The 22,453-nt window shown below is 36.2% G+C and overlaps 2 protein-coding genes across 7 annotated transcripts in view; one reads left to right on the forward strand and one right to left on the reverse strand.

The window, feature by feature from the left end:
* LOC143462076 (uncharacterized) overlaps nt 1-8,637 on the reverse strand; it is a 27,657-nt gene extending 19,020 nt beyond the window's left edge. Inside the window, exons 1-15 of one of the 2 annotated variants that reach the window (XM_076960107.1) lie at nt 8,051-8,637; nt 7,460-7,630; nt 6,577-6,741; nt 6,217-6,432; nt 5,897-6,055; nt 5,385-5,603; nt 4,972-5,238; nt 3,265-3,418; nt 2,868-3,073; nt 2,513-2,611; nt 2,172-2,348; nt 1,668-1,832; nt 1,275-1,391; nt 916-1,020; nt 688-815 (exon numbers count right to left, since the gene is read on the reverse strand). In XM_076960107.1, coding sequence (XP_076816222.1) covers nt 688-815; nt 916-1,020; nt 1,275-1,391; nt 1,668-1,832; nt 2,172-2,348; nt 2,513-2,611; nt 2,868-3,073; nt 3,265-3,418; nt 4,972-5,238; nt 5,385-5,603; nt 5,897-6,055; nt 6,217-6,432; nt 6,577-6,694 — 2,130 coding nt within the window. In that variant the 5' untranslated portion in view covers nt 6,695-6,741; nt 7,460-7,630; nt 8,051-8,637. Of the gene's footprint in view, nt 1-687; nt 816-915; nt 1,021-1,274; nt 1,392-1,667; nt 1,833-2,171; nt 2,349-2,512; nt 2,612-2,867; nt 3,074-3,264; nt 3,419-4,971; nt 5,239-5,384; nt 5,604-5,896; nt 6,056-6,216; nt 6,433-6,576; nt 6,742-7,459 lie in introns of both variants that reach the window. The other variant, XM_076960108.1, reaches the window with a different exon arrangement.
* Nucleotides 8,638-15,569: 6,932 nt separating this feature from the next.
* On the forward strand, nt 15,570-22,450 carry LOC143463154 (sialin-like). 5 transcript variants are annotated; one of them, XM_076961550.1, is made up of 13 exons: nt 15,570-16,793; nt 16,857-17,006; nt 17,142-17,375; nt 17,580-17,754; nt 17,832-17,953; nt 18,047-18,232; nt 19,354-19,594; nt 19,739-19,872; nt 19,970-20,087; nt 20,749-20,995; nt 21,089-21,170; nt 21,330-21,401; nt 21,576-22,450. In XM_076961550.1, the coding sequence occupies exons 1-10, from the start codon at nt 16,758-16,760 to the stop codon at nt 20,865-20,867; spliced, it is 1,515 nt and encodes a 504-aa protein (XP_076817665.1). In that variant the 5' UTR covers nt 15,570-16,757; the 3' UTR covers nt 20,868-20,995; nt 21,089-21,170; nt 21,330-21,401; nt 21,576-22,450. The 5 variants fall into 5 exon arrangements, with proteins under 5 accessions (XP_076817665.1, XP_076817666.1, XP_076817669.1 ...); XM_076961551.1 differs by lacking the exon at nt 20,749-20,995 and having other exon boundaries at nt 20,996-21,170; XM_076961554.1 differs by lacking the exons at nt 20,749-20,995; nt 21,089-21,170; nt 21,330-21,401; nt 21,576-22,450 and adding exons at nt 20,171-20,245; nt 20,405-20,473 and having other exon boundaries at nt 15,572-16,793.
* The last annotated feature ends 3 nt before the right edge of the window (nt 22,451-22,453 follow it).

The following is a 22,453-nucleotide window of genomic DNA, read 5'->3' on the forward strand; positions in this document are numbered from 1 at the left end:
AAGACTAATGGCAAGTGGTCCTATTACCGAAGTGATCTTGTTACCGAGTGTTGGTATGAGATCAAAGGTTCCATTTTATAATACCAAAATGAGGTTTTACCGTATAATAACACATTGATATGGCCAAATACAGTCTAAATTCCTGTAATATCTTTAAACACAGAACTTGGCGTGTTAACACAACGGTAATAGCACATGCTTAGTGCCTTGCCTTAAACAACTTTGACTGCTGATTGGTTGGCAGATAGTAGTCATCGATTTACATAATAACGAGCAATATTTAGAAAATGAGGGTCATTATTATACTGATGATAACGCGTGTGCAACATATTATTATCGATGAGAAAAATTGTGTATTTGGTGGCGTTAGCATGGTTATTATAGGCATTTGGAACTGAAAAATTACAGTTACAGTCCGCAAACAAAAATAATTGCATTACACAGACACAACTACATGTAAAAGCGTAGCAAAAAATCGGGAGCCAAAAAGGTGATGGCATAACTGAGACAGTCTCGTTATCGAGGCGATTGTTAAGCAAGGTTCTACTGTACGATATGCTTGCTACGATATGCTGGACTGAAAGTTCTAAATAACTTCAAGTGCAAAAGTTTTTCTAAGCTTGTGCACTGGTAGCAGTCAATACTAGTACAAATGGTAGCATCAAGACAGCACATATTACAACATACCTTATGTGTTGTCATAACGCGTTTAAGTGTGGTATCTGAGGTCCATTCACCATAAATGGGTGATCCAGGTGGGTAGAAGTTGTGTGCACCGTCTTTTGAGACAATGACAATATAATAGAGAGATATATCTAGAAAAATATGGCGTCAAACATAAAATCATAATGTGAGAGTTGTTCAGATATCCCTTATAGGAACAGCAGATATTCGCAAATGAATGTAGTTAAATACCTCTACATTGATTGATATAAGCAGTGTCAGAAGGATGATTTAAGTGGAAGTTATCATCAGCAAAGGATACAGTAAAACTTGAGTTTGAGTCTGAACGTGAATAACCTGGATATATACAGAACTAAATAAGCAATTAAATTCATTTTATTTATTTTATTCTAAAACAATTCGAGTTTTAAAAATTGCAAGTGATGAAAGCATTTTTTTAATTTACCACATACCAAATATACAACAAATTTATAGCCTGGCACCGGTATGGCTGAAATTTCAGTTTATTTTCATACAAAAGCTGAATTTGGATCATGAGAAAATTGTTTATCACAATTTGACTACTATTTTTAGGATTGAATAAAACAAACCGGAACATGGAAGGTCGGCTGCAAAACATTGATCTTGAGTTTCTGCCAGGGAGGTTGTGTTAACATCACCCATAAATCCTGCGTTTTTAACTTCCATAAAACATTCGTCCTCAGTAACTGAATTTGAAAATATATGTTTAAGGCTTAGCTATTTGAAAATGGGAAAAAGTTTGAAAAAACATGTTTCTGCCAAAAATCAGGTTTGCGCAAATTGTGAGATAATACAAACACAGCTTTTTGAATTGAATTGATAGTCGCCTCACTTCAAGCTAATTTTCTGTTTGAATCAAATGTTTTCATTAAATAGTGAAACTTTTAAACCTAATGCAATGTAGTCTGCATATATGCTGATACAACAAAACATGTAACGCATGCAAGTGCAAACATCATTACCATTTTGGAGAAATACGTGGAAACCAAATAAAATCACTGAATCTTCAGAAAAAAATTCATCAACCATAAATAGTAATGTTTCCACATATATGGGTAAACCAAAAGAAAAAAATGCAAGTTTGTATTGATTTTCTTGTCCAGGCAGATATGTCATCGAAAAAATATCTGTGCATAAAGAAATCCATGTTAAAAAACTGATCAAATGTGTTTTATTTATTTGGAACTAAAAAGAAAACCTAACCTTTTTGGCAGTCATTTGCACTGAAATCAACATCTTTTAAAGTATATAAAAACCCAAAGAGTGTAACTTTAATTTAATAACACAGACAAGAAATGAGAATTTGCTTTTAAAATGTTATGAATAACCTCTGGCGACATGTATGATTGTTAATTGATGAAAACAATACGCCAAACAAATCTGTAATTTAATGCAAAGCTGCTAGATAATCGATAAAAATTGTTCCATCTACCAGTAATTAAATTTAACGCATAAGTGAACACAACCTGGTATAGAAGAAAATTTAAATTTTAAATATGTTGATGCATTTTCATGACGTGCTTCCAGTGATGTTTCAAGATGAAATGATTTGAGAGATGAGTTTCCATTTACGAGTAAGGCTATCACGGACATGGCCTGCCATTTTGGCAGAAACACAGCAAGTTGATTAATGGTAGCACCACCTAAAAGTGAAAATTTCATGTGCAATAAACACACAAATATCCCAAATATAAATTGGCAAGTATTTAAGTATTAAAAGTAAAGAAAACTAGCAACAAAAAATAAAAACTCTAATGTAAATCAATCAAGCAGGAATAACCAAAAATAATTTGTAATAAGCCTTTACCAGAAAATGGATTTGAAAAGATTGGAGAAGAATTAGCAAGCGGTATTCCATTCAATCCCACAGAATACCACTGCCCCAGAAAATTAGGGGAATTGACAACTGCAGGCAAAGAAAAACTGAGTAAAATATCATAAATACACTATCATAATATCACATGTGAATTACTATTAGTTGGGCTGATGATCAATCCAAGGATGTGTTTTTATCCTCGCAATGATACCAATACAATCTTAAATCAGCATAAAACTTCTAGACTTGGAATCTTGAGTAGAATAATGTAGTTTCAGATTTCAACTTAGAATGCAACATTTGAATTTATTTATAATTCACAATAAACCTTAAGTGTAACATTTACTTGAAAAGAAGTGAACAGAACTGGAACAATTCGGCAGAAAACAAAGTTTTCCTTCCATACCAAGTTCACTTGTGTATGTGTCTTCTACCAAACAGTAGTTACCATAACTGACAACACCATTTTGAAGAATTATTTCGGCGCATGAACTGGTTGAAACAAAATCTTGCAAAACCAATTCATTTGTGGTAGAGTTGACACTAAGACACCTACAGTAGCAAAAGAAAACATATGCAAAATAAATTACCATTGCCATTGTACTAGTCTCAGGTGAATGATATCCTACACTCAAAACATTTGCAGGGTCAATGATTACATTGTGAAATGAACCATATAACTAAATTAACTAGGCGATAGTTTTAACATGTTTTAAATGGCTGTTAATAAAAATACTTCTAACTTGTTCTCATCTTTTCGAAAAACACCGTTTTCAAAACCAATTCTTTTAACCCAAATATTTTCATCACAGATCACTTTTAAAGACAGTTTGCTGCTAGCAGGATCATTTCTCAAACAACGTTTTGTGACAGTATCCACTATTGAAAATGAAGGCCCTGAAACAGTAAAAAGCAGCATTTCTAAGTTTAAAGTATCAATGCAATATTGCTTTAAAAAAACATGTGTGCAAATATGGAGAACAACGAGCTGATAAAAAACTAATTTTAAACTTAATATTACACCAAGGTCATTTAATTCGATGATTACTAGTCTCCCACATGCTATGACTTGGAACATAGTATCTACTATATATAGCATAACAAGTAAAAATGATAAAAATAGCTATTTACAACAACATAAGCCTGGCAAAATAACAATTTCATAAGTACTGGGTATGTCATAATAGCCAAGTAATAATACACAAAAGTGCTACAAAGTACCAATCTAAGTCATTAATAATTAATTTAACTAATGCTTCTTTTGTTCATTCAAGCCTTTACAAACATGAATATGACTTTGAATACTTATTGAGTTCTTTGTCATGGAGATAATGTTATATTATGTCATATTTAGAAAAGATTCTCCAGCAAAAATAAATTTTACTTCAGAAAATGACTAAATGAGGCTTCAAAGCAATTACGACCAACCTACGGTCCAGTTGGAGGCTTATGTTGTCATGTATGCCTAGCAGTGACAACTACAACAATTGTTGATAATTTTTGGTCAGTGAAAATTGATCGAAACAAACCATTTTAACTTGGAATGACGTCCTGATCTACTTTGTGCTCAATTTTTGCGCAATCTAAAAATTATTTTAATTAGGAGTTTTGATTTTTTGCACTTTATGTTGAACGTACTCATGTGTACATAATCTAACCATACATAACATAATCTCAACAAAAAATGATGCCATTTTTGGACCAGTAAAGCATTTCGATTTGACATAAAGGCTTAACGATTTCTAACCCTCATCAAAACAAAATCTCTTAACATCCATTTACTACTATGCTCATAACAAGCTTATCATCCAAACACCAATATCGGAGTTCAAAATAACATTTGGTGAAAACTAGGTTACCACCAAACGTTGATAAAAATTATCACCGAAAACAAAACAATGTTTTATTACAGTAGAATTCGCTTAATGACCCAGAATAATAGGACCGTCCGCTTTGTATTACCATTTTGGTAATGTTTTGAATATTGTCGTATAGAATTCTCTTTTTTCTTATGACCAATCTTCAGATATTGTGACCATTTCTCTATCTCTTTCAAATTTTTTTAAATTTTTCATGTCAGTTATGCAACGTGATGATGACAATTGTGCCACGTGTCATGTGACCTACTAACATTGACTTTACGGATGCTGTTTAATGTAAACAAATTAAATGATGAATACCATGGTTTTTGTCATTTGCGCCTAACTGAATCGATCCTGGTGTGGTTAAATAGGATTATAGCAGATTAAGTTATTGTGACCATTCACACATTATGACTTAAATGTTCTAGACTCAAGGTGGTCATAATGAGCGAAGTCTACTGTAATCAAAAATTCAGTTAAGCTCCACTTCAAACCAAAACTGAATTTTCTACAAACAAAACAAACTCTCAATTACTCGACTACCTTCTTCATTTTGGTGTGCCAATATAACATACAACAAGTTCGCACCTGTTAAATTGGTAAGAAAAACAGTTGTTGCACCGTTTGAAACTGCAGCGCCTGTCACTGCACTGGTTGTTGGATGGGTTGCACTCGCTGTTTGGAAAGCTGAGCTAGTTGTAGCACTGATGCTGGTTCTAGGATTGGTTGTAGCAATAGTACTGGTTGATGTAGCTGTGCTGGTTGTTGAATTGGTTGTTGTATTGGTTGTAGCAATAATGCTGATTGTTGGACTGGTTGTAGCAGCTGTGCTGGTTGTTGAAGTTGTGCTGGCTGCTGTGGTAGTTGTTGGTGGTGGATTTTCATTTATAAATGCAATTAAACAGTATCAGTTGATGATAATTAATTGTTGCAGCTTCCATGCACAGAACACTCAGTGTGAAAACCTATCGCAGACTAAAATTCGAAAAAAAAAGTTTCACCTGATTCACAAATATACGGGGCAGTTTCGCCATTGCAATCAGATATCGATTCCCACTGGTACTCATATGCTTTACTGATCACAGCACAATCATAACTTGCATTTGATTTTGATTTTGATGGCTCCCATTGTTCATATTCAAAACTCAACCCACTTTCCCATCGCCAATCTCCCGTCTCTTGTCGATCAGAAAGTCCAATCCACCATTTTGAAGGAGAGCCTAAACGATGCAAAGATCATATTTATAAAACATTTAAAGTTTAGCATGTTATATTTTAATCAAGTAGTTTACTCTACTCTTTCATGCAGTAAGCTGAATTAACACAAATTAAAAAAAAAATTATGATATGAAATCTAGAAAAACATGCAACAAAGCAGAATGCTATAGGCCATAAGTCCAAAGCTTTCATATATCTTTACGTTAGATCTGCTAAAAAGTGTGAAAAACAATGAAATTGTTTATTATTAAAATATTTTAAATATTGCAATTGCTTTAGATAAAACAACCAATACCAGTATAGTCTACAGCACTTGCAAGAAATGTGTGAATATTTGGATCAATTACACTAACAAGGTTGCCATTATCAGACTGACAGTCTAATTGTGCGGACAAGTAATCAGTCGCTGTATCCACAAACCAATAGTATTTGCTGCGATAAAATACTGCTGCTCCTGTAGAACGGTTAACAACAATTAGTATTGATCTTTGTAAAATTTATAGCACCAGTGAAAAGAGGATTAGGTTGTCATTTTTTCAAATACTGGTCAGTATTACATTGATGCAGTGGCTTATATGGGAAGTTTTACAAAGTTATAACAGAAAGCCATCTTACCTTCTTTTGTCATACATACTGCAAATGCTTGCTCATTACAATCAACTGCTCTCCAGCTCACAACCGCTGAAGACTGAGAAGTGTCGAGTACAACACATTGATTGAAACTTGTGTCATCAGCCGCAGAAGCCCATGCATTATAACTCAGTGATAAACCGCTGCTCCACGTTCGAACAGCAAAACCTCCTCCTTCAAGGCCAATATGGAACCTTGTCCCTAGGTGAAACCAACTCTTGCTTTAAAAAGTAGTGCAAAAAGCAAAACGAGAGTTGAGACTAAAATGCATCACTGTATACCACAGACTACGAATACTTATAAGGCTATGTAAGTTTATCTATATTGTAACTTTTGGACAAGCACCTGAAGTGTATGTTTGCAAAATGTTGAATGCAGCATGATTGAGAGCTGAAGTTTCAATGATTGCAAGTGATCCATTTTTGCTGCTACAATAGGACTTCGCATTGTCATGATCTTGCATTTGTGAATTAAGAAACGCAAAAACTTCATCCAGGCGAAATGGAACAGCTATGAAATAAGAGGGTTGATAACTACATTCAAGCATCATTCAAAACTCATATACATTATAATGAAAAAGAAACTGAATGTTCAAATATTTTAACCGCTTTTTTCTTGACAGAAAATTTGGATTACTAACTTGCACAATAAGCAATAGGTATAACTATTTAGTTGACAAAAACACAATTTAGCTTACCAATGAAACGATTAATAAACCAATATTCCAACAAAAAGCTTATAGTCAAACAAAACAAAGAAGATCCAAAGACGAAGTAAAATGATAAAATAGATGAGTTATTAATCAGGACAAGGATATACATTATACAGCGTAACAAAATTAGTGGATTAGGTTTTTAAAATTGTAGGCCATAAGCGTTTTTTCAGGCGACTTGTTTAAAGATAACATGTATTTTTTACAGGATTTGGTTGAAATAAATCATAAAAAAATTGCTTGTATATCTATAAACCGGTTGTTTCAAATGTGGCAAGGTTGGTTCTCAGGTTTTCAAGGCATTTAGTGGGTAACATTTTAGTATGTATGAAAGGGTGATAAAAACCAGTGAATTAGAATTTGTATAAATTAAAATGTATGCCTAATCAAATTTGATTATCGAAATTTTCTGCTTTAAACTAAAGTAATCTTGGTCACTACAGGTACATTAGCCGACCATGCCACTACATTATAATTCTGTTAGTCTTAATGAATTTGTAGCAATAAAATACTAACTTGAGATAGGGACAGTTTCCTGACACAAGACATATTCATCCTCATCGTGACATATCTTTAGCTGAATTTGTATTTTCTTTCCTGATTTCTTGATTTGTCCGCATTCAGGTGTTTTAAAACTGGAAGTAAATGGTTTTTTTCCCAGCCAGTCGTATTCGTCAACTTTTTCAGCTGTCAAAAAATTAATTTATAACTATCGAAAATTTAAGATGGTGACTATGGTATTGGACACACGAGCATAATCTGTTGTGCGGTAAGTCTTTTTAACTTATTTAGTCATGGTTATAATCTTGTGAAGCTGGTTATTATTTGTAATCAAATTAAAAGTTTTTTTCAATATAGTACAGTTTAGGGCAACGGATAGAAACTTTGCATGGGTACTATTCCAAGGAAACTATTTAAAACCTAAATAAATTCAGGCATGAACTGCCACATTTAGCTTAGTATCTGTTGAACAAACTATGAACCTTAAAGCCTTGATTTAAGAAGTTGGATTATTATTTTTGTTGGCATTTACAGCTTTGAATCAGTCACGGTCAAGCCTCGTTTATCCAAAACAAAACAATCATCTTTGTTTTGACATGAACTTACTAAGAACAAATTTTTTCTCATGCGTTTCACCCCTTTAACCTGAAAATCTGTCGCTGTCCTGCTCCCTCACAGCAACTTAGAAACAGATATTCTGAATCAATAGAAAAAAACACAAGCTAATCCGGATTGTGAAAAGCTTATTGTAATAAAACTTTTGATGAAAAATAAACAATATGATACTTTGTAATCTTTGCCCTGACCCAAAGAGTCTCAAACTAATGACTATAGCCTATTCTTTTTCTGACTTGTGCTTTTTGAATTTTGCTAAGCAACAGGGGTGACAAGAAAGCAGGAATGCCAGAGTTTGCATATTTTGCCGAAGCTAGAGCTGAAGCAAAAGTTTAAAATATAGACGTACGGTACGCACTAGTTAAAGTTTGTATACCATAGGTCTACAGATAGGTTAGCAAACACTAGTCGCTAGGCCTATACCGGTAATGCTTGTATAAGTATATTTTATAGCAAGCCATTTTTATTGCAGAAAACTTGTTTGATGAACATCTATTTTTGGGTTTTTAATAAAAGTAGGAATGGGTGCTTTCATAAATTTCCGGAGTAGGAACAGGAGTTTCAGTGGCTTCATTGGAGCTGGAGTGGCGAAGTCTAAAATCCATGTCTCGGATCACCACTGCAGACCAATGCTTCTGCAGAAGGGGATTACCCATAAACATTTTTAGAAAAAAACATTGTACTGTAGTAGTTATTGATTACCAATTTATTTTTTGTTCCTCTACAGTCTACAGACAATGACGAAAAATAAACGATAGGATATGACACTACATATTAAAAGTATTAGCATAATAAGTTATAGCATCCTTAGGTAAACTGTAATTTATTTACACAAGCTTTTGCAAAGCTTGAGCAAAGTCTTAGTTGAACCAGCTTTATTAGGTGTATGACAAATTAAATTTCGTTTGTGTATTACTCGTGTGAAGTATTACACAACAAACACATCTTTCATAAAGACCGCGTGCATTGGCGGTTATTGTTAAGAATATGAGCGAGGACGATTGATGGTTGATAAGTGATAACTTATTTTACTTCTGCTTCGATGATATGAGTTCTCATCTCTCAAACGGCGTGACAATACTGTTAGTTGCTTAAATTCTGTCTATGTATATTACTAAATAATAAAGTTCCCATTTTTATTTATTATCAGACACGAAGGCTTTTGCCTTCGGGCAAAGCTTACTGAATGTTACATTGTGCTTGGTAACATGTGAGAACGGTAAAAAGGAAAGATTGTAAACATTACATCTGTATATATACGTGACACACCAGTTCAAGCGAGGAAATTATCTGACGTCATTAAGGAGAATTTAAGTCTGGTCAACAACTGAATTGCAAGATCTCAAAATAAAATTCAAGCATTTCGAAAAACAACTCATGACTCGTGACGTAACCGTCACAGGTGTAACCTATGCAAATTGTGTTTATATCAACTATGGTCTATGAGTCTATTCTTTTTTTTTCTATTTGTCAATTCAAGCAAATTGATAACCTGTCAGTTCCTGTCCACTTGCCCACCATGCTTTGTTTTCGTGTACAATCAAACCAATCCATAACTCATTGCTGGTGTCCAAACTGTTGCTGTCAGCCACGGCAGCCCAGTCTTCGGGATTAGGAAATTCCGCCATATGACCATTAGAAAATACTATTTGAAAACACAATTACATTGAATTTTTAACCATAAAGATACGTCATAATTAAACAACACAGGCTAGCTTGTTATAGGAAATAATTTAATCTTTGAATTATTTCGAACGTTAATCCCGATGTCGATTTATTGCGTTTTCTGTTTATGCTTGTGCCAAAATTGTTTATATTCATACTTCAAACACTTCAGAAAGATGTTAAGTTAATACTGTATTTCAAAACTTTTCACCTGCAGAATTTTTGCATTTTCTGTAAGCGTTATACCATGTTTCTTTACTTCCACTCGGACTTTCGTATTTATACACAACAGAATTTTCAGTAAATTGTTGAAAAACGTCACTATTTCCATCAACCAACCCTTGAAATCTTGTCAGAAATTGCTTAGACATTAGCAGAAAAAATATAATTGACAGAATATGCCTCATTTATTTGTTTGTACACAAAAAGTTTTCGAAGCTGGAAAAGAAATAGGCCAAGTTTCACAATAAATAGACAGCTAAACTACTTCTTTTCTACAGTAGTGACAATTAATGCTGTAAAATTCAGTATTTAATCAACTAAATTTTAATTTATTTAGATCCTAGTTATGTTACACATTTAGTGGGTAAGTTACACAATGGAAGCGATTATTTGAAAAGTGACCCACTAATTTTATAATTTTTAACCCAGACTATACTTCACAGATTCATCACAAGATAAGTTTTTGATCCATTTGGAAAAGTTAAGAAAGGATATAAGTAGGCCAATATCTGGTAGCCCGAGTAACCTACTAACCTAATTATCGAACTTTGTCAGCATTTCCCCTTTTCTATAGCGGAACAAGAAAAACATTGTAAAGTGTGAAATACCATAACTATTGTTGCCTAATACCGATTTTTGATCATGCATTTTGTGATGCTAACTATAGCAGCATATCCTATGGTATAGCCTAAGCTAAATATTATTTTGGTATAAGCTGCAAACATATACAGTTTTTTATGCCGATTTCATATTATATTATTACATTGTAATTATATTTTTCTTCTCATATCAAATTTATTTTATTAAATAAAATCAGCTTAAAATGTCAGTTTCGGTCCTTAAAATATTGTAAAGTGTGAAATACCATAACTATTGTTGCCTAATACCGATTTTTGATCATGCATTTTGTGATGCTAACTATAGCAGCATATCCTATGGTATAGCCTAAGCTAAATATTATTTTGGTATAAGCTGCAAACATATACAGTTTTTTATGCCGATTTCATATTATATTATTACATTGTAATTATATTTTTCTTCTCATATCAAATTTATTTTATTAAATAAAATCAGCTTAAAATGTCAGTTTCGGTCCTTACCGTAGCCAAAAATCCAAAATAATTTTTTTTGTTTCTCAAATTTATTTGTAAATACGATACTGATAACAATGTTACATAAATAAAAATTTAACTTAACAAAAATGGAAAACCGAAAAGACACACCCTTGAAAAACTGTGGAACTTCTTCTCCTAACGTTTTCCTGTTTATAGGCCATATACAGCTTGGCTGCATGCTGTCCTTGTAATGCGTAACTTCATGTGTACTTTCGCGTTTTACCACGCAAGAAATTGAAAATTTCTCCACTTCCATGCAATTATGGACTAATTTGTAATTTGATTTCTATTTTTCGACTCGCAAATAGGTTCTTGTCAAAATGAACGCTCATTTGCAAGAGGTCATTCACCGACTAACGTATAGCTTACACTGCAATCTCTTTAAACTCATAATGATATAGACATTTGCATATGAACAGTAACTACAACGAAAAAACAATACACCAATACACTGCTTGAATGACAAGTTATACTACGGCAATACTTCATGGTGAACTTCAGTGAATTCCAAGAAAAAAAGTTTTAAATAAGCCACAGTTTCTTTTGGAAAAGCCATGCACGTGATAACGAAATAAAAACGAATTCGAACAATATGATGTGATGAATGTTTAATGAGGTGATATTAAATTTCTTTTGTGTAACACCCGCACGACCTTTCGTCGAATTACCGTTTATACAGGACTATATAGTAGTATTTGAGTATGTTTAATGAAAATGGTAATAAATTGTTCATTCCAAAAGCTAACATGTTTAGAAGTCATATTTGAGCTTTGCTCGAGTTACTAAAAACGTTTGTTAATACCAACTACAAAGCGGTTAATCACAAACGCAAGAAACAGCGTTAAAGCCAAACGGAAATATTGTATAGTGATTTGCTGTTTCAATTTCAAAATGAATATTTTATCGTCAAAATTTGTCGTCATATATAACAGAATATCTATTTAAACAAACTTGAACCTTTTCGAGCAAATTGTTCGGCCAAATTATCCATACGTAAATTAAACACAACAAAAATGCCCTTAAAATCTCCATACTGATGGGGAAGTAGCAAAATCAACCCAGTTGGCTGCCGGTACAAAATGTTTGGTCAATATAAGATTTCCATAAACGGCTCAAGGAAAGTTAAAACTCACCCCTGTTACTTGTGGTGGTCGATCAATTCAACTCAGGACGAGTAAATCCAAGACAATTTAACCAAAAGCTATTCAACCCATAGATGTTGGTTGTTGGTCTTGGGTTTAGTCATCCCGGTTTAAATCGGTCTGGAATCTTTACTTTTAGCCCTGGTTTTCACTGCTGTTACCCAGCAGTTACGCAGTGCCCACCTTTTATTAAATTCTTGAATTTAGTTGCCGTAATCTCGAGTCACCTACAAATGTTTAAAGATTTGAATTTGTTTATCTTCTAGAATCTAGATTACTACTTTTTGTCGCGCAGAGAAGCCTGAATGCCTCGGTGAACGTTGGAGGTGAATTGCGGGAAACTTTCTTTCCAAATGAATACCCATACGTGGTCCGAAATAGATAATCATGAATGAGCACACAAGTGTCAATCATACCGCATCGTTGGTCGAGCCAGTTAAAAAAGAACGCGCTCGAGCTTTGGCTTAGGCAAATAGGCTCGTTCAAAGTAAGCGACGCTGTATTTTTGAAGTTATTTTGAGTGTGAATGTTGGGAATACACAGTGAAAGAAGCAAAGTGTGTTTTGTGTGCAGGTTTATGGTCCAAATTTAACATCGAATTGTTTCGAGTTTATCGATTAAGTTGAGCTGCCCTGCAAAGAGAACCATAAAATCAACAATTTTGAGTTTTGTTACAACTTAGTTTGTTTTTCCGTAAAAGTTTTGATATGCAATTTATTGTTTAAAACGGTTAAGTTAATATACAAATAGTGAATATTTTCTCAGTGATGATGCAATCAATACTGTTAATATCGTCATTCACAGCTCAGTAATTATAGCTACAAAAAGCTTATAGTATAATTTCTCTATTGCAGTGGTTCTTAATCTTCTTTTGCCGCGACCCAAAATCTTATCTGTCGGAGCTGTGGCGACCCAAGTGGTGACTTACATTAGTAATAAACGTACGTCGGAGCTTCCACGCTTAAAACTAAGAAACCCTGTTATTTAAACAAAAAGAACAGATAAAGAAATGCAGCACAGCATCTCATATTCTCATTTTAAGGAGGCGTCAAACACTTAAAACTAAGATCTCTATTATTTTGTAGGGCTTCTACGTAGAGTTTTTAAAAAAATGTTTAGACCAATCAGAAGGCAGCATGGTTGGTGTTGTTTTCTAGCCTGGGAATTACCTTAGCAGTTGACGTGCTTCAATGTCCCAGGTGGCGTGCAGAATTTTGCTAAAATCAGCATGAAAGTAACTAAAATGGGGTTTTTAGACCAAAAATTCTAGTGTTATTTCGCGCCTCTGTTAAAAAAGTTTAAATCAAGTTTTTTTGATGGCATTTTGTGGAATGGTAGTCCAAAGCATACTAAATTGACATACAAAATTTCAGGGAGCCCCAGGGAAAAATTTTCGAGTAATCAGTCTTTTAGTAAATTCATTGTATAATAAAACAAACAAAAATTTTATGGCACTTTTAGTGTTTGACGCCACCTTAATGTGCGCCTTGGTACTGTTTGGCGTCGCACAATTTTTGAAATCTTGGTTTGAGTGTGATGAGGGCGCATCTCATGTCGTCTTCTGGCTGGTGGCGGTTGCAATGCTTCGTCTTTATGACGGTGAGAACCAAGAATTTTTGCTTCGCAAGGTACGTTTTTGCCAACGACTTTACGGCCGCTGCTGCAAATGTCGGTTTTTCCTTCAGCATGCCGACCCAAAAGGCACCCAGACTATGCTGATGCTCGCGAAATTGGACGCGAAACAAGTCGTCGGCTCTCAATGAGCTTTCTTCAAATTTTGGCAACGATCGACAGACCTCCGGTAAGTCATCCAGCGTCAAACGGCATCCTTACCCAGCTGAAGTGTTTGACTTCGTCATCTGGCAAGTATTGATCGAGCTCCAGCCCCAAGTTTTCGAGATGAGTTGAAGGTGCCATCTTAATGGCGTCCAAGCTCACGTCGGGATGTTGTTCTTGCAACTCCTCCAGCACCAAGCCTACGGTTGGAAAGCTTTCAAAGCGTTCCAAACCTTTCCTGCCACAGTCTTAACTTCTCCTTGAATGCACAAATTTTCACATAAATGCCAACCAGAGTGTGCTTAAGCTCGGCAAAAATGTCTGCCAAGTTTGCCACCTGAAGTAGCCACTTGGCGTCGAACTTCCCTGCCAGGTTATTGCTTTTCTTCAAAAGGAAAATTTCAATCTCTGTTCTTAATTCCATCTCTCGCCGCAGAACTTTGCCATGTGATAACCACCTGACGGTGCTGTAGTCAGAAGATACGTATATTTTGCCCCTAATTCTAGGTACATACTCTCAAAACGACGGGAATTCAACGCCCTGGCCTTGATAAAATTGACAATTTCGACGACGCTTTTCATGGTTTCGGCTCTCCAGCCACTCTCTGGGTCGCGAGATTCTCTTTGTGCATGAAACAATGCACTACCATCACCTCTGGCTGTATGGCTTGAACACGGCCGACAAATCCGGCCCGAGCTCCCTGCACCGCTGGATAATATGCAGCCCTGCAACACGCTGATGCACTGCTGCCGTGCCAACTCTTCCTCGTCCAAAAATCCAGTGACTGCGTTAAAAATGTCAGCTCCAGTGGTCGTTGTCAGCAGCGGGAGGCAGAACAGGAACTCCTCCGCTATCTCGTTTTCACGCTGGTATCGGGCGTAAACAAGCAACTGCGCGTCATCACTTACATCCGTAGATTCATCACGCTGCTACCTTCATCTCCGCTACGACTTGATCCTTTACATCACGTGACAGGTCTAAGATTCGGGATGGAATGGTGTCGTTGGAGAATGGGATAATGAGGATCTTTTTCACTGCTCCATTTTCTGCGAGGGTCTGCAGAACTTCAATCATTGCTGGCTTTTCCAAATCTTCACCCACAGTGTGCGGCGCCTTCCGGCGCGCAATTGTCCGGACTACCATGTACGATGCCAAAATCCCCTGTGAAATAAATCATCGCTATCAGCTATGGATGCCTTCCACAACACGCAGCGCAGCCACTTCAAAGAGAACACGGCAGGGTTGTTCCACGCCGTGAGTCGACCACGTTTTACTTCGACTTCCTTGCTCCTGAAGAATGCCAGTGTTTCATTGGTCTGGTCGGGATGCTTCGTTTCCAGATGTCGCAAGAGCTTGTTCCTTAGGAATTGAAACAAAACAGAGCGTGAAAGTATGAATAGGCATCATTCAAGATTCAATACGCAAACTCATCTCTTCATCGACTCATTCGATAGGACTTCTGAACAGATGACGCATTACGGGTGCTCGACGCCATTCTTCACAATGTTTGTGAAGCCAGTACCAAGAAATGCAGCTTTATAGCTGCTTTTTAACTTAACAACTAACTAACAGCAGGTTTTCTATGCTGCGAAAGGAAGGCGAGTGATTGGCTCAAACCTTCTTTGAAGTTATACATATAAGCAGCCACATTGATGAGCGACTGCGTACTGGAACGCAGCTTAGAGAATTTCGGGCGTGCGTGTGGTCTCAGCGCTAGCCACATTATCACACACTTTGAATTTTGAGTATATTATACTTATTTTGGAGGCCTCTCGCGTATCGTATAGAATAGAAATATCCGCTTTCAGTGTCGTAGCCAGGACCCAGTCGCGACCCATATTCGAAGGCTCCGCTACCCAGGGATTAAGAACCACTGCTCTATTGTTTTATTAGGTCATAGTATTATTTGTCGTCTATGTTATGTCAGAAGATGATGGTTGAGTTTGACCACGTCAAGATTAGGCAGCGCAAACAAGGTGAGCAAAAGCAGGAGAGATTCTCGATCACCGGCACAAGTTTCAGTAAAGTGAATGACGTGTCAACATCGACACAGGAATAACGGCTGGAAAAGAATCCAGAAGAAATGAAGCAGTTTGAGAAGACCGAGGTGTCGCAAACTCAGGCCTTATATTAAATTATTTAAAGAGTTTGCAGATACATTTACTCAATTTCAACAGCAGTTAATGTAACGTTACCAGGGTAGCTTAAGGCTTCCAAAAAGAACTTTATTCTTGGCTAATACCAGAGAAAGGTACAATATTAGGCTAAGGAGTTGAAAGAATATAGTTTCAACGGATATAATGCATTGAATTCTGCGTTGTTTAGGTCCACAAGTGAAAACTTACCGTGATAAATAGCACAGTTGTCACCTATTTCCTATTCCGGTTGGTTTACACTTTTCTAATCGGCTTGGTGACTGACGTATTTTCTATAGCAAGCGATAACAACGCACTGTACGTGAGATAAGCTAAGCATTCGATAAAATGCCAGTTGTTAGAAAAGATATAGTCATGATATCTAGCAAAAGAATTACCTTTCTATTATCTTCAATTACAGCGCTAAGCACTATGAAATAAACAGAACGGAAATAGAGTAAACAGCATGTTAAACAAACATTAAAGCTCGCGGTTGGCAGTGTACAAAGGGTATAAACAAAATAGCTTAAGACCGACCACAAAAATAACAATATAACAGGCATAGAAAAGGTATCTTTGATTGAAAAGGTGTTAAATAAGAGAACTGTTCCAAACTTGCAAGATCACAAGTTTGGATGAAGCATGGAAGATTTCACTATAAGCAGTTCTTACAGTGAGGTAAACGAAGATGTCTCTGTATAGGCTACATTAAAACCTTAACTAATAGCGGTGATATTTCAGACAAAGAACAACAACTTTTACGTACGTCAAAGATACGTTTTAGCTGTCCTCGGCTTTCTTGGATTTTTCAACGCAAGTTGCTTGCGCAATAATGTAAATGTTGCCATACTGGCGATGGTAAATGCAAGCGAGCATAACCATACGGAAACGGTAGGTGTCCTAACACAGCACTGACGATTGCTCGAATTACATTGCAAATTCTACTGTCCAAGTTACATGTTGTAAAAACCATGAGTCAGGAAATCTTGGCAAGAAATTTAACTGATATGTAAAAAAAAATATTAGAAAGGATCATTCAGCTGGGACAGCAGTCAACAAGGACTTTTCTTAGGAAGTTACTTCTACGGCTATGCAGTTGCAAACATTCCATCAGGATGGTTGGCAAACAAATATGGATTTCGAAAAATCTTTACGATCAGTATGCTTGCATCTGCCATTCTAACCCTTGCCACTCCACTGGCAGCGAAGCAAGGGTTGTATTTGGCCGTGGCTATCAGGGCGTTAACGGGTTTTTCTCAGGTTATTATCTTAAATATTTTACGTTTTGCAATAGTTTAGCCTTTCCATACTCGAAAGCCGACCATCTGTATGCCGTGGATAGTATTAACGTGCACCGGCTGACAGGAAAAGGTTTATTTACCAATTACACGTCACAAGGAGCTTAATCACGATGCATAATCACGTCACCATGGCTCAAGTACCTTACGACCAGTTTTTAAGCAGGCGGCGTTATATCCATCAATGAACTATGCTTGGTCTAAATGGGCTCCCCCGTCAGAAATCAGTGTACTCTATTCAATATCCATATCTGGACTGGAATTTGGATTGACAGTGGTAAATCCATTGGTTGGGGTTATATCTGATAGCTTGGGATGGGTTGCAGTGTTTTATGTAACAGGTATACCACGAAACAAACTATTCAGTATTTTACTAAAAACGAAACTTATTACAATGAGATGTTGTTGTCATGAACAGGTAGTATGGCATTGGTATGGCTAGTTTTCTTTTTCATCTTCACATCTGATGCTCCTTCCAATAACAGATGGATTTCTAAAAAAGAAAGGCTTTACATAGAAAGAAGCATTGTGAAGAGGGAGGTATAATTTAATTTGCACTTTATGATTTTATTCCTTAATCCTCTGCATTTTTGTAATAAAGGCGCCATGAAGCTTAACAAATACAATTCTTAGAACAAAGCGCACGACGAATTTCAAGGACCCCCAAAAACAATTTCTATACCATGGAAAGCAATGCTTGGTTCTAAACGTTCTTGGGCATTTTTCATTGTACATTCAGCGGATAACTGGTTCCAGTACACTTTCGCCGCTTTAATGCCTACTTACATGGCAAAAGTATTCAAATATGATACTACCCAGGTAAAATGAGTTAAACTCTGAAATGTGTGAATAACTCGACTAAAGTTAAAAATCTTAGATTGAATTAGCTATGTACAGCAGTAGCTTGCACATCTAACATAATAATGTGCATAAAAAGTTTTTCTACACAAATATTTGTCTGCAATTGTTTCATGCGTAGTCAACTACATAATAACTGAATAACGTTTTTAAAAGAAAAAAAACTGTCTTCATTTTAATGGTATTGTAACAAGATATCACTAGGGGGATTATTTTTTGACTTAAAAAAACGAAAGTTTTTGACCTTTGAAAATTGACATTAACAAACTTTTTTTTTGACAAATTTTGACGTATGAATATTTCAAGTAGTTAAATTACCCATTATTGTACAAAAAGTTAAAATTTAATGTAGTAAAGGGCAAAATTCTGCACACAGACCTAGCCTATTCTGAAAAGGGAAATGAGCTATTTACAAATCACTGCCAAAAAAACTGCAACTAAAACACAACAAAAACTGTTCAATACATTTGTCTAAACCAGTGATTCCCAACCGCGAGCCGCATGCGGTACCAAGCTAGCCTTCTTGCGGCTCTCAGTGACCCCTGAAAATCCCTCAAAAATTATAAAAAATCTAGTTATAATAATTAGGGCGATTATTTTTTGACTTCTCAGTTGGAGTCAAGTTGCATATTTAATTGATTTGTATTATTTTTCTTGTTAGTGTTGCTATTCGTTGGTACATGCTTTAAAATTTTCGTTCTAATTATTTGAATGTTTTCATGCGGCTGCATACGTACTCTGAAGTTTGACAAAGGTTGAGAACCACTGGTCTAAACTTAAGATACATGAAGTATCTAAAGCAAAACCGAAGCAATAGCTGATTCACAATAAGTAGACAATAGACCATTTACAACAGTATAAAGTAAGTTGCAAGGTGTACAATGTAAAATGACAAGTTCACCTACTGTGCAACCTCTACGATACCACGACAATGCAATTTGTAAGCAATTTTTGACCTAACGCTGTAAATTTTTGACAAGTCAAAAAAAATAATCGCCCTAGATATCAACCATTTGCAACCTAACAGACAAAAACATCTTGCAGCAAACTGCTTTCCCTAATGTTAAACTTTTGTTTTTCAGAGTGGCTTATTGATGATTTTGCCCTTTCTAATGCAGTTTCTTGTATCTCTGCCTGCCAGTTATTTCACAGATTTTTTACGAAAAAAACGTTTGATGACAACGACTCAAATAAGAAAAATAAACACTTTTTTGGCGTTGTCCGTACCGGCATTGTGCCTTAGTCTGACTGGTTATGTGGGGAAAAATCACCGTGCTGTGATTTCTTTATTTACATTCGGTTATGCGTTTACTGGTCTCTCACGTAGGTTATCATGAGCTTGTAGCTAACAGCCTAACCGTTAAACACAAGTTCTCAGTTTTAGAAATATTCTTAAGCAGGCCAATTACGGCTTCATCATGACTTCAAAAATCTTGTAATATAATTTGTCTTCAATTGGTTTTGCAGTTCCAGGCTACCTATCATGTCCACTAGACATAGCCCCTAGCCACAGTGGAATCCTTTTTGCTATATCCAACACGATTGCCAACATTGTCGGATTTTTGGGGCCTTTTTCTGCAGGCTACATTGTCGCTGATCATGTAATGTAGCCTTACCTGAAGATTTATTGTATTGTTTCCAAATTTAAGAAAAACAGGAGTTTTGAAATTGGCCAACGTATCATTATTATAATCGCAGGAATCGTTACTGCTATGGCAAAACCTCTTCTGGGCAAGTTTCGGTATAACTATTACTGGAGCAATAACATTTGTCACTTTTGGATCGGGAGTAGAACAGACTTGGGTGAAAAAGCAAGGTAACCTTCAAATACAAAATTAACATGTCTTTACTGTGTGCTTTATTGACTTCTTACCTACACGTTTTCGACATCATTCATAGTAGACTGCAAGCAATCGAAAAAACTAGAAGTGGAAACCCGAATCAACCTCATATAATAATCGAAACTCGACAAATGTATGTAGAATGCACTGTTTACTTAGCAATAAATTTCTGCTGGAATGATGCAGTAGGCTGACAACAATCGTTTTTCTCACTTCGATTGTGTTTATGTTCGACCGAACAAATCGTGCAAACCTCCAAAAACAAGTTCCGTTTCATTGAGTGTTGTTTCAGTTAGAACAAGGTTCTGGTGTCGCTTTGGGATACGAATTCTGTCAAATAAATAACAACATTGCATTGAAAGTGTTTCAAACTTTCTTCGTTGCATTGAAATGGTTTATTAGAGCGCCTGACTTGTGCTTGCTGCTCCTTTATGTGTCGCCAGTTTGCAAAAGGTTTGTGTATGGCCGCAAAAGCGTACTCACTGTCAGGGATCCGTGAAGCGTTGTTGTTCATTACAGTTAGGTTGTTAGTGATGTAGAATAAGCTTAGCCCAAGCCAGAAATGAGGAAACGTGAAGGATTATTTTATTAAAACTATTTCGTTTAGCTTTAATTCGATATTGTTATTTACAACAGACCTGAAACAGATTCATTTGATCACATTGTTGGCAACCAAACTGACCGTGGCAAATGAGATTTTACACGATTCATCCCAAAAGTTCTTTAAACTATCTGAACTTTTCGGTAAATTTTAAAATTATGCACAACGACGTGCACCCTCAGACCGACTCACTGGGATCAGTTCACACCGACTACACGACTTCCTGATGCAATGCAGACAAAATCCTTATGGATGACACTGATGAATCTACCTGATTTGTAGGTACGATAATACGATTATGGTCAACTGATGATGATCTGATACACACGGAGCACTCAGGTCACTTTGTTTTTCATTGTCACAAACTTCCAACAGACCATACAAATACCAATCAATGAGAAAGCGCCGTTGCCCAACACATCGCCATGGGAACCAACAACATATTAAACTCTGATAAGTAAGTTTTTCGTAATGAAGGAAGGCTTTCCAGAAACGCTTTATTATTGTAGCAGGCATTAACCATGGCCACTACAGCAAGAAAGTTATTCTATAAAATGTCTAATGAAAACGATGTTATGACCTAATGAGTTAGTTATGAAGTATGTTGTTGTTTCAGCGGTGATAGTCCGGACTACTTTACAAATATCTGCGTGATGTTTGAGGAAAACTTTCAGGAACGAAAACTATGGTAGAAAATATAGACTTGATTTTTTTTCGGGTTAATTTGTTATCTGAATCAACTTTACTTGTTTGGATTTCTTTTCCAGTCGTGCTGTGACTGGAAATGACTGGATGTAACCAGTTTTGAACTGAAACGTGTAAAACCGCAACAAATGCGAGTAATACGACTTTACTGTGTTAGGAACGGTTCTAGGTCGATTCAACCCACGGACGTTTCAACCCCGGACGATTCAACCCACGTACGATTCAACCCAGTACCATTCAACCCACGTACGATTCAACCCGCGGACGATTCAACCCATGGACGATTCAACCCAGGACGATTCAACCCGCGGACGTTTCAACCCGCGGACGTTTCAACCCAGTAGGCCTACCATTCAACCTAGGACGATTCAACCCGCGGATGATTCAACCCACGGACGTTTCAACTCAGGACGATTCAACCCAGTACTATTCAACCCGCGGCCGATTGAATTGAGCACTAGACCCAACATAATGAAGCCAGTATTCGATATCCAGTAACGCTCTATTGCTGTAATGCCTTTGTGCTCCTGTTCAGAAGACCTGGTGTACCATAGTGGGAAGTGTGGTACTTGCATGATGAACAAGATCTATCATTGTGCACTTTTAAATTTTTATGGTGCCTGAACAAAATACGGTACGACTGCAATGGTACCATAACCGTTAACCATAATGTACATGCCTGTTCAGGATGGCCTAACTCTAGAGTCTAGACTAGACTGTCCAATATTAAGCTTACAATTGGCTACAAAGTAACTTGGTGATAACCTAAGCCAAAAGAATCGTCCGTTGTTTCAATCGTCCTAGGTTGAATCGTCCGACCACCATAGTCACAATACCGTAACTTTAGTTTGCTCATTGTAACCTCTAATGCAGTGGTTCTTAAACTGGGGGGCGTGTAAGATTCATAAGGGGGGCGCGAGAGATGACAAACTGTCTATTATATGAGCTATGTCTAGACATGCTTTCTTGACTTTCGCTATAGATTCAATTTTAATAAAATTTTAAAGTGTGTCACGATGGCAATTGTATTTTTGA

This window comes from Clavelina lepadiformis, chromosome 6 (genome assembly GCF_947623445.1).
Source record: "Clavelina lepadiformis chromosome 6, kaClaLepa1.1, whole genome shotgun sequence".
NCBI classification, from domain to species: domain Eukaryota; kingdom Metazoa; phylum Chordata; class Ascidiacea; order Aplousobranchia; family Clavelinidae; genus Clavelina; species Clavelina lepadiformis.

Coding starts and splice junctions, on each gene's coding strand:
- LOC143463154 (XM_076961550.1), top strand. CDS start 16,758: ATGGAAGATTTCACTATAAGCAGTTCTTACAGTGAG. Junction 16,794..16,856: donor TAAGCAGTTCTTACAGTGAG/GTAAACGAAGAT, acceptor GTGATATTTCAG/ACAAAGAACAACAACTTTTA. Junction 17,954..18,046: donor GAAGCATTGTGAAGAGGGAG/GTATAATTTAAT, acceptor TACAATTCTTAG/AACAAAGCGCACGACGAATT.